This window comes from Vipera ursinii (assembly GCF_947247035.1).
Source record: "Vipera ursinii genome assembly, contig: scaffold_197, whole genome shotgun sequence".
NCBI lineage: Eukaryota > Metazoa > Chordata > Lepidosauria > Squamata > Viperidae > Vipera > Vipera ursinii.
In genome coordinates this window covers 28,981-40,000 of record NW_028148437.1, presented here as the reverse complement: position 1 = coordinate 40,000, position 11,020 = coordinate 28,981, and the positions used below count along the sequence as shown (strand labels likewise).

Here is an 11,020-nt window from a genome sequence, read left to right as displayed (position 1 = left end):
CATGTGTGCGGTGCTAGCAGGAAGTGGCTAGCGCCTGCACGCATGCACAAATGGGGCTGTTCACACGAGGCCCGTTTCCCATTGGCACGCGCATGCAAATTTCCCTGTGCCCCCCTTCCCTACGGGCCGCCAGCATGAAAAGGTTTGTTCAGCAGATGCCATAACTGGCTGGGGAATTCTGGGAGTTGAAGTCCACCCATCTTCAAGCTGCTACGGTTGAGCGACACTGATCGAGTAAGTCAGGTCCGAAGAGGAGAGAGCGAAAGCTGAATCCCGTTGTGTAGGAACTGCGCCGTCTTCTCCTTCACCCCGACGATGGCACCTTTGGAAAATTCTGGATGGTCCAAGGGCATCAGCGGAAGCCACACAAAAAAAATTAAAAATCCCACAACTCAAAAAAGAAAGAAGAGAGATTGTAGCTTTGGGATGCAAGACAGCTAGTAGCCTGAGGTTAAATCTCAGAATCTCCCCAATTTCAGAGAGTTTACGAGTCGAGAACACCCAAAAGCCGAGAAGGACTTTGCCAAGCGGAAACGGGTTGCATCCGTTCTACGGTCACACACCGAGGGAGAATTTGCAAATTTCCCTTTCCCTTTCCAAGGAGCGGCTTGCGTCCAACGGGCTTGTCCAGTGAGGATCGTGAGAGAGGAAGGGGGCTCCAAGCCCAGAGAATCTGGTCAGAAGAGCACAGGGGGGGAGGGGGGGAGAAAAAGAAGGGGGACGGTCCTCCCTGGCCCAGAAGTATTGATGGAGGATTTAGCTCAAAGGATGCCCGCAGAATGAGGTTGGCAAGGTGATTCTTTGGGGAGAGAAGGATAATTTGGCCCAAGCAGCTAAATTACACACAGCATCACTATAGACGTTTGTAGCTCAGGATTGAATTGTGGGCTGCTTGTTGCTCTCTGAGCTGGGTGGTTTCCTTGCAGACGTTTCATGACCCAACTAGGGAACAACATCAGTGCTATAGGGGAGTGGGCTTTGTGGAAAGGAAGAGGAAGAGAGCTGTGGGGTCCTTGGTGCTCTCCGAGCTGGGTGGTTTTCTTGCAGACGTTTCATGACCTAAAGAGGTAACATCATCAGTGCTAGAAGGGAGGGGGGGTTGTGGAGAGGAGGAGGAGGAGGAAGAGGAGAAGGACGACGACGGTGGGAATCTTGGTGTTTGTCTGAACTGGGTTGTTTTCTTGCAGACGTTTCATGACCAAGTAAGCAACTTCATCATCAATGCTTAGAAGGCTTCTAGCACTGACGATGTTCCCTAGTTGGGTCGTGAAACGTCTGCAAGAAAACTGCCAAGCTCAGAGAGCATCGAGGACCCCACCGTCCTCCTCCTCCTCTCTGCGGACCCCACTCGCTTCAAGCCCTCATGACATTCCCTAGTTGGGTCATGAAACGTCTGCAAGGAAACCAGAAGCTCAGAGAGCACCCAGGACTCTGCACTCCTCCACCTCCACCTCCACCACCCTCTTCCTCTTCCTCCTCCCAAACCCCCCTCCCTTCTAGGATCCTTACCTAGGTTGATCATGAAACGTCTGCAAGGAAACCACCCAGCTAAGACAGCACCAAGGACTCCGCAGTCACTGTTGTCGTCCTCGTTCTCCTCCTCCTCCTCCCTCTTCCTCCTCCTCCCTGCAAATCCCCCTCCCTCCTAGCACTGATGATGTTCCCTAGTTGGGTCATGAAATGTCTGTGTCCTGTACCAGCCTGCTACCAGCCCTGCAGAAAAGGCAGGGACAACCCCTTTTAGAAAAAGGCAAGAGGCTGGAATTACGCCTGCCAAACGTATTAACATAAAAACACAGAGCAAAGAGAGCAAACACGAACCATGAACTAATCAAGCGGTTGCCTTCAGCAAACCAGCCCTCCCACGCATTCCCCTTTTATACAGTTCAGGGCATGGCTTCTCTCTGCCTCCTTCCGAGGTGCCCCATTGCCTTCCTCTGTTTACTCCTGCTTGACTGCCTCCTGCGTCGGGCGTCCTTGAACAGGGCCAGCTGTGGGTCATCTTCATCCACGCTGTCAGGCTCACACAGCTGGGTCTCCGTCGTGACCAGATGGGAGGGGCCTGGCTGAGGGCTCTGCGGAGCCTCAAGGCCATCATCAGCAAGCTCTTCAACACCCCCCTCCTCCTCCTCTGAGTCGTCCGACCCAACTGCCGAACCCACAGGCTGACCCTGAATCACAAGTCTGCAAGGAAACCACCCAGCTCAGAGAGCACCAAGGACCCCACAGTCATTCTCCTCCTCCTCCTCCTCCTCCTGCTCCTTCTAGTAATGATGATGTTCCCTAGTTGAGTCATGAAACGTCTGCAAGGAAACCACCCAGCTCAGAGGGCACCCACAATCCCTACCCACAGCTTCCTCACAGTGGGTCTTCTTCCCGCTGTAAGAGGCTGAGGCAGCCCCACATTCCCACAGCTGCTTTGCAACCATGAAAACCCGTCCCAGGCTAAGGCTGCCTTGGCCCCTGGCTCTCCACCCTTTAGACCCACCGCAGTCCGTTGGGTTGAAACCCAACCGTGGGAACAGAGTTGGCCAAGCCGTTTTCCCGCCCTCCCCACTCCAAACCCCCCCCCCCCGTAACTGGTCCGTCATTCTGGAGTCCAATGTCCGTTTTAAAAAACACTACGGGGGCAGAGGCCGCCAGTACGGTATTCTAGTTTAATAAATAAATAACCTAACACACGGTGGTGGTCTAGGGCAGCCTGGTGCCGAGTTCAGAAGCTTCTGCTGGGTCATCCTTGCAAATCGCCGGAGAGGTCTCGGGATCCGGTCCTCCCCTTCCTCCGGCGGCAGCCACGGGAGATTTAATACCTGTTGGGTCAGAGAAGGGCGGAACGGAGAGGTTGAGAAGAGGAAGCGTGCTGGGGGAAGGGGAGGGAAGTCTGGAAATGGTTTTTAAAAGGAAAGCTCCACCAAAGGGACGTGCAGCTAGTCCTCAAGTTTACCTTTGGGGGCCAGAATTTCCATTGCTAAGCAAGGGGGCTGGTTGCGAAGGGAATCCCATCTGGTTTTGCCATCGACTTGGCCGCCCTTCTTAAGTGAACTGCTGCAGTTGTTTTAGGGAGCCCTGCGGTCATTAAGCGAATCTCGCTCCCGCCCCCCCATTACAAACGGGGTCCGGGGGAACCCCGGGACTTTGCAACAGCGGTCAGTGCATGCTGGTTGCCAGCTGCCCCAATTTGGATCGTGGGACCGTGAGGATGTAGCGACGGTGGTTAAGTAAGGAAAGCGGTTCTGTAAGTTACACCTTTCAGCGTGTCGTAACGTCAAACAGTCGCTAAATGAACCGCTGTTAAGTTGAGGACCACCTTAAAACTAAGAATTGAACGTAAGGGCCTTTTCATATCCCGGAAGAAAAAAGCTGAAATCAATTCTTCGTACGTATTTTTTGTTCTTTCTTCCTTTCTTTTCTTTTTGGCAAATTCCACGGGCGGTCCTCGACTTAACGACCAAAATTCAGCCCCAACTTTCTCTGGTTAAGTGAGACTTTTTTTAAAAATGAGTTTGGGTCCATTTTATGACCTTTCCTGCCACAGCCCTTAAGGGAATCACTGCCGTTGTTAAGTTAGTCGCATGGTCGCTAAGCAAATCCAGCTTCCCCCCCCCCACTTGACTTGCTTGTCAGAAGGTCACAAAAGGGGATCGCGTGACCCCGGGACACTGCAACCGTCATGAATACGAGTCAGTTGCCAAGTGTCTGATTTTTGATCACGTGATCAACGGTCGTTAAGTGTGGAGAAACGGTCCTAAGTCCCTTATTCTAGTGCCGCCGTAACTTGGAATGGTCACTAAATGAATGAACCGTCGTAAAGTCCAAGGCCTGCCTGCAATTCATATCACTTTCTCTTTCCTCTTTATCTTTTTTTGGGATTGTCGGTTTATCTTGGGGAATTTCCTTTCTTCTTTCTTTCTTTCTTTCTTTCTTTCTTTCTTTCTTTCTTTCTTTCTTTCTTTCTTTCTTTCTTTTTTAAAAAAGTGTGCTATTTGTAAAATCCAAGAATATTACTCCTATTGACCTCAAGAGGAAAAGTACCTGTAATAGTTCGGTTTAAAAGGCCCGTTTTTGTTCAGCCCCAAGTATTTCGCCTGCTCGTCGGAAAGCTCCGTCAGGTGGGCGTCGAAGGTGGGCAGGTGGAGGCTCGCCACGTACTCGTCTGCAAGAGGGGAAAGAGGCTGGTGAGACCAGAAAAGGGGAAGGGGCAGGGCAGCCTAAGCCCCAACCAAGCTCCTTGTCGCACCAACACACACCCAAGAACACACCAACACACACCCAAGAACACACACACACACACACAGAGAGAGAGAGGCAATCTCCCTCACCTGTCCAAGAGCGTGTTCCGAGCAGCCATGGTATTTGTACGGAGGTCTTCCCAAGGGGAAGGGGGAGTTCTGTGCCCACCCCCACTTACCCATTTTCTTGGGCAGGAGATACACATCCTGCTTGTAACGGCCCTCCGGGGCGTTGTACAGCTCTATCAAGGCCAGCGCCTGCAAACCACAAAGAACTTTGAGTGACACACACCAGCCGAGCAAGAGTGGCGAGATAAGATAAGCAGAAGATAAGCAAAGAAGCAGAGGCTGGATCTCGCCCACACGGATGTCTGAAAGCTAAAAGAACTGGATTTTGTAAAAGCCAGAACAAGTCCAGGACCTGCTGTTCCTCCTCCTCCTCCATCCCATCTGTTCTGCTTACTGTCCGGCAAAGAGCCCCCTCTTTGATCCATGGACACCAAGTAGCAGCCAGGATGAAAACTCTTTTAATTTCACACGGACAGAATTCACCACAATTTCAGCTGGGGAACTCTGAGCATCCTAAATCAAGCCAAGTCCATAAAAATGATAAAGAGAATTCCTGGATGCCGGGCATTCAAACCAATCGGCGACCAACGGGCACACAGAGATCAACGACGTCTACACGCCATTCAAAAGGGACAATCCAAAAGGTAAGCAGGGCTGTTCTTTGGCTGTTGTTTACTGTTTTATTTGTCTCCGTGTGCAGTTCCTTGATTGGGTTACTGCTTATTTCTTGAGGGTTAGTTAGTCTAGGATGAACTCTGCTGTTAATCCTTGCTTATCTGGATGCTCGTTAACGGTGAGGAGATGTTTAGGTCCTTTTGTTTCCTTTTTGGCCTCCCTCACTTCTAGCCCTGATGATGTTCCCTAGTTGGGTCCTGAAACGTCTGCAAGAAAACCGCCAAGCTTGGAGAGCACCAAGGACCCCCACAGTCCTCTTCCTCCTTCTCCTCCTCCTCCTCCTCCTCCTCACAACACCGCCCCACACCTTCTAGCACTGATGATGTTCCCTAGTTGGGTCATGAAACGTCTCCAAGAAAGCCACCAAGCTCAGAGAGCACCAAGGACCCCACAGTCATCTTCCTCCTCTTCCTCCTCCTCCTCCTCCTCTCCACAAACCCCCCTCCCTTCTAGCACTGATGATGTTCCCTAGTTGGGTCCTGAAATGTCTGCAAGAAAACCACCAAGCTTGGAGAGCACCAGGGACCCCACAGTCTTCCTCCCCCTCCCCTCCCTCCCTCCTTCCCTTCCTTCTCCTCCTCTTCACTCCCTTCCATCCCTGATGGTGTTCCCTAGTTGGGTCATGAGATGCCTGCAAGACAACCACCCAGCTCAGAGAGCTCCAAAGACCCCTAAGTCCTCCTCCTCCTCCGCAAACCCCCCTCCTTTCTAGCACTGATGATGTTCCCTAGTTGGGTCATGAAACGTCTGCAAGAAAGCCGCCAAGATCAGAGAGCACCAAGGGACCCCCCCTCCCCCCCAGTTGAATCCTGAGCTACAATAAATAACTAAAAAACCCAATATTGTGTTGAGACCTTAGTTAGTCCACACCCAGAGCCGGGTCGCGGATTGGCAAAGCTCGCCTGCCCGTCTGGCTCACCTGAGTGGTGGCTGTGATGGACAGCACAAAGGTTGGCACGGTGGAGCAACTCAGGTTCAGGAGGCGTCCCTGGGGGGGGGGAGAGAGAGAGGGGAGTGGTTGCCAGCACCCAGATTGACACCCAACGCCCCACCCCACGTCTTGACCCCTCCAAAGTGAGGATCAGGAAGAGGGACCCTTCGGAGTCCCAGAGCTACACGGGAACCTGCCCACCCCTCCAGACAATCGCGTTCTTCCCCACCCCCCCCGGGCTGGGGAGAGGCTGACTTACTTCAGCCAGCAGGACGATTCTCTTGCCATCCGGCCAAATGACGTGGTCGACCTGAGACCTCACCCGCTCCCAAGTCAGCTCTGGGGTCCGCAGGCTGGCCTGCAAGACAACGGCAGGGGAGGGAGGGGGGGTTTCAAAGCAGCCCAGACCCAGGCAGGGCGGCAGGGGAGCAGCGGCTGAACGTTCACAGCCCGGCATGGAAATTGTTCGAGGTTGCGCCAACTCTGCTTCTCGGTAGTTAAGCCACTTTTAAGCCGTGTGGACTTTTGACTCCCAGAATTCCCCGGTCAGGAAGTTGCAGAAGTTGAGAAACAAGGCTTTAAGGATTTTCCTGTCTGAGGGAACAGCCTGGTACGCTGCAAGGTGCCACTTAGGGGGTCGGGTGGGGTTGGGGGGGTGGCTCTCTTTGGAGGGAGGGAGGGAGGGGGGGGAAGAATAGCCCTTAGACTTATATACCGCTTCACGGTTCTTGACAGCCCTTAAGCGGTTTACAGAGTCAGCCTCTTGCTCCCCAACAATCTGGGTCCTCATTTGACGGCCCTCGGAAGGATGGAAGGCTGAGTCGACCTTGAGCCTGCTGTGGGCAGAGTTTGCCTGCAATACTGTCTTCCAACCACCGTGAGCAGCAAACACGTCAAGGGAGGGAGGGAAGGAAGGAAAGAAGGAAGAAAGAGGGAGGGAGGGAAGGAAGGAAGGAGACAGGGAGGGAGGGAGGGAAAGAAGAAAAAGAAGGAAGAAAGGGAAGGAGGAAGGAAGGAGACAGGGAGGGAGGGAGGAAGGATGGAAGAAAGGGAGGGAGGAAGGAAGGAAGGAAGGAAGGAAAGAAAGAAGGAAGAAAGAGGGAGAGAGGAAGGAAGTAAAGAAGGAAGAAAGGGAGGGAGGAAGGAAGGAAGGAAGGAAGGAAGGAAGGAAGGAAGGAAGGAAAGAAGGAAGAAAGAGGAAGAGAGGGAGGGAGGAAGGAGACAGGGAGGGAGGGAGGAAGGAAGGAAGGAAGGAAGGAAGAAAGGGAGGGAGGGAGGAAGGAAGGAAGGAAGGAAGGAAGGAAGGAAGGAAGGAAGGAAAGAAGGAAGAAAGGGAGGGAGGAAGGAAGTAAAGAAGGAAGAAAGGGAGGAAGGAAGGAAGGAAGGAAGGAAGGAAGGAAGGAAGGAAGGAAGGAAGAGGGAGAGAGGGAGGGAGGGAGGAAGGAGACAGGGAGGGAGGGAAGGAAGGAAAGAAGGAAGAAAGAGGGAGGGAGGGAAGGGAGGAAGGAAAGAAGGAAGAAAAAAGACAAAGAGGGAGGGAGGGAGGGAGTGAGGGAAGGAGACAAAGAGGGAAGGAGACAAAGAGAGAGGGAGGGAAGGAAAGAAGGAAGAAAGGAGGGAGGGAGGGAGGGAAGGAAACAAAGGGAGGGAGGGAGGGAAGGAGACAGGGAGGGAAGGAAGGAAGAAGGAAGGAAAGAAGGAAGGAAGGAAGAAGGAAGAAAGGAGGGAGGGAGGGAGGAAGCAAGCTACATCTTACCACATCGATTTCTGTGTTGGAATGTCCCATGTTACAAACAATGCAACCGTTCTTCATCCTATCCAGATGTTCTCTCGTTACGACGTTTTTGTTGCCTGTAAAACGAAACAGAGAATAATCACGGAGTTGTCAATCCAGCCAATACACCAATAAATAAAATACATAGCTCTGGGAATGCCACACCTCCACCCCCACCCCAAAACGGGAGTACCTGTGCAGGTGATCACGATGTCGACGTGCCGAATCACTTCGCTGAGTTTCACGAGACGGAAGCCATCCATGCTGGGGAGAAGGGAGAAAAAATGAACCCCGAGATTCACAGACCGGTCTCCCGAAAAATCACCCCAATCTAAGGATCCCCCTTTGCAACCCGAGGCCGGGCACCAGCGAGAGGCAGGCGTGTGAGGCTGAAATGGCTGAGCCAGAGCTGTGCTCCACTTAATGACCCGCACATTTCTTTAATGGCTGCATCAGGGAGAGCTGGGAATGGGGCCGCTAAGCGAGGCCACGGTGGTATCTGGAGACCCTCTGGGTTCTTTAGCATTTCCAGGGAGCTGTTGGAATGGAATGGAACAGAGAGTAGAATAGAACAGAACAGAGAACAGAACAGAATTTGGAATAGAATAGAATAATAGAATGGAATAGAATAGAAAATATGGAATGGAATGGAATAGAGAGTAGAGTGGAGTGAAATAGAATAGAACAGAGAATAGAATAAGGAATAGAACAGAACAGAACAGAACAGAACAGAATAGAATAGAATAGAATAGAATAGAATAGAATAGAATAGAATAGAATAGAATAGAATAGAATAGAAAATATGAAATGGAATAGAATAGAACAGAACAGAATAGAATAGAAAATATGGAATAGAATAGAATAGAATAGAATAGAATAGAATAGAATAGAATAGAATAGAATAGAATAGAATAGAATAGAATAGAATAGAATAGAATAGAAAATATGAAATGGAATAGAATAGAATAGAATAGAATAGAATAGAATAGAATAGAACAGAAAATAGGGAATAGAATAGAATAGAATAGAAAATATGAAATGGAATAGAATAGAATAGAATAGAATAGAATAGAATAGAATAGAATAGAATAGAATAGAATAGAATAGAATAGAATAGAATAGAATAGAATAGAATAGAATAGAAAATAGGGGAATAGAATAGAATAGAATAGAATAGAATAAGGAATGAATAGAATAGAATAGAAAATATGAAATGGAATAGGATAGAATAGAATAGAATAGAATAGAATAGAATAGAATAGAATAGAATAGAATAGAATAGAATAGAATAGAATAGAATAAAGGAATGAATAGAATAGAATACAAATACAGAATAACGGAACAAACAGAACAGAACAGAATAGAAAAATAGCATGGAACGGAGTAGAATAGAATAACTTCATTGTCACTTTGAATGTACACTAATTGGCATACACTAAAATGAATTTTTGTGGCATACAGCTCTCAAAGGGCCACCCCCTCCGACATACACTAAGCACAGGGTTTCCTGCCTGAGCAGGGAGTTGGGCTAGATGACCTCCAAGGTCCCTTCCAACTTTATTATTATTAAATATGTATACGTACCTATTTATACATAAACGTATGTGCACGTAAATACACAAATAGGCCCTTTCCTCAGCAGGCAAGAGGGCTCCACCGGCCACGTGCAAAGCCCAACTTGGGCCCTCCTCAAAGCTGCAGCTGAAATGGGACCCCTGGGCTGAGAGCCCCCCAAGGGAGACCCCCGCCCCCCCCAGTCCTTTCACCCTCCCCAACTTGCCGCCGTCTGCCACTCCGCTGGCCGTTCCCGAGTCCTGGCCAGCCTAGGAGGGGCAAAGGGGCACCGGCTGCGAGAGGGCAATCACGGACTCAACAGGGACCCTGGGAGGTCCTCTAGTCATCCAGCTTTTCATCTCGACCCCAAACCACCCCAGTGATGCCCTCGACGTGATGTCCCGTTGCCTGGAAGCGGTCCGGGAATGGATGGGGAGGAACAGGCTTCAACTCAACCCGGACAAGACTGAATGGCTGTACATACCGGCATCTCAGGAAGTTCAGATTATTCCATCTCTTAATATTGGGGGCGAGCTATTACCCCCCGCAGATAAGGCTCGCAATCTGGGTGTCCTCTTAGATTCACAGCTCTCCTTAGAAGATCATATAGGAGCTGTGACTAGAGGGGCCTTCGCCCAGGTTCGTCTGGTGCGCCAGTTGCGACCCTATCTGGACCTGGATGCCTTGCGTACAGTCACCCATGCACTTGTGACCTCGTCTAGACTACTGCAACGCTCTTTACATGGGGCTGCCCTTGAGAACCACTCGGAAGCTTCAGCTGGTACAGAGTGCAGCTGCACGAGTTCTTCTGGGGGTCTCCCGATACTCCCATGTTACACCTCTGCTCCGTGAGCTGCACTGGCTTCCAGTTGCCTTCCGGGTGAAATTCAAGGTGCTAGTGATGACATACAAAGCCCTACATGGCATGGGTCCGGATTACCTACGGGAGCACCTACTGCCAGCGTCAACATCCCTCCGCCCTGTGCGCTCCCACAGAGAGGGCCTCCTCAGGGTACCACCGGTCAGAGAATGTCGGCTGGTGACCCCCAGGGGGAGAGCCTTCTCGGTGGGTGCGCCAATCCTCTGGAACCGCTTACCGGCTGAACTCCGGATGGCCCCCGACCTTCGCTCCTTCCGGCGTGATCTAAAAACTTAGCTATTCCAACAAGCCGGCCTGGCCTGATGGATTTGGGTTTTAAAATTTTCTCACTTTATTGCTTTATTGTATTCTTACTTTATTGCTCTGTACACCGCGCCCTGAGTCCTCCGGGAGAAGGGCAGTATATAAAACAAACAAACAAATAAATAAATAAATAGTCCAACCCCCTGCCGGGCTGCCCCCGCCTCTCCGTCCTTACCAGGCTTGCAGAGCACAAATGGGGTCGATCTCGGTCACGTAGACAATGGAGCCCATGGCCTTCAGGGCAGCGCAGCAGCCTTTGCCCACCTGGGAGAGGAGGAGGAGGAGGAGGAGGTCAGGAAGGAGGCGGGAGAGATGGGGGGCAGGCGTTGCCCGGGACCCCCCCCCCGGCCCTTGGCAGCTACGCCGGAGTCCAGAATCGGCTAAAATGGGACCGTCTCCCCCCCCTCCCGCTCTCTCTTTTTCCCTGGTCTGCCCAAGATAGTCCAGGCAGGGCAGCAGTGGGTCTGTTAATTGACAAAAATGCCCACCGGGAAAGAGAAGGGGGGGTGGTGGGGCTTGCAAGTTTTTCTGCAGAAGAAAGAGGTGAAAAAAAAATGAGTTTTTCGGGGCACGGAGGGAAGCCAGATGAGCTGGAAGAGAGTCCT

General features: G+C 51.1%; 1 protein-coding gene across 1 annotated transcript in view; it reads right to left on the bottom strand.

Moving 5' to 3' along the window:
- Positions 1–2,643: 2,643 nt before the first annotated feature.
- Positions 2,644–11,020, bottom strand: part of LOC310650522 (putative adenosylhomocysteinase 3) — a 28,711-nt gene continuing 20,334 nt past the window's right edge. The window contains exons 9-16 of the mRNA XM_083380082.1: positions 10,591–10,679; positions 7,872–7,942; positions 7,661–7,755; positions 6,164–6,262; positions 5,893–5,961; positions 4,409–4,487; positions 4,033–4,153; positions 2,644–2,810 (exon numbers count right to left, since the gene is read on the bottom strand). Of these exons, the coding sequence (XP_083236208.1) occupies positions 2,804–2,810; positions 4,033–4,153; positions 4,409–4,487; positions 5,893–5,961; positions 6,164–6,262; positions 7,661–7,755; positions 7,872–7,942; positions 10,591–10,679 (630 nt within the window). The 3' untranslated portion in view covers positions 2,644–2,803. The remainder of the gene's footprint in view (positions 2,811–4,032; positions 4,154–4,408; positions 4,488–5,892; positions 5,962–6,163; positions 6,263–7,660; positions 7,756–7,871; positions 7,943–10,590; positions 10,680–11,020) is intronic.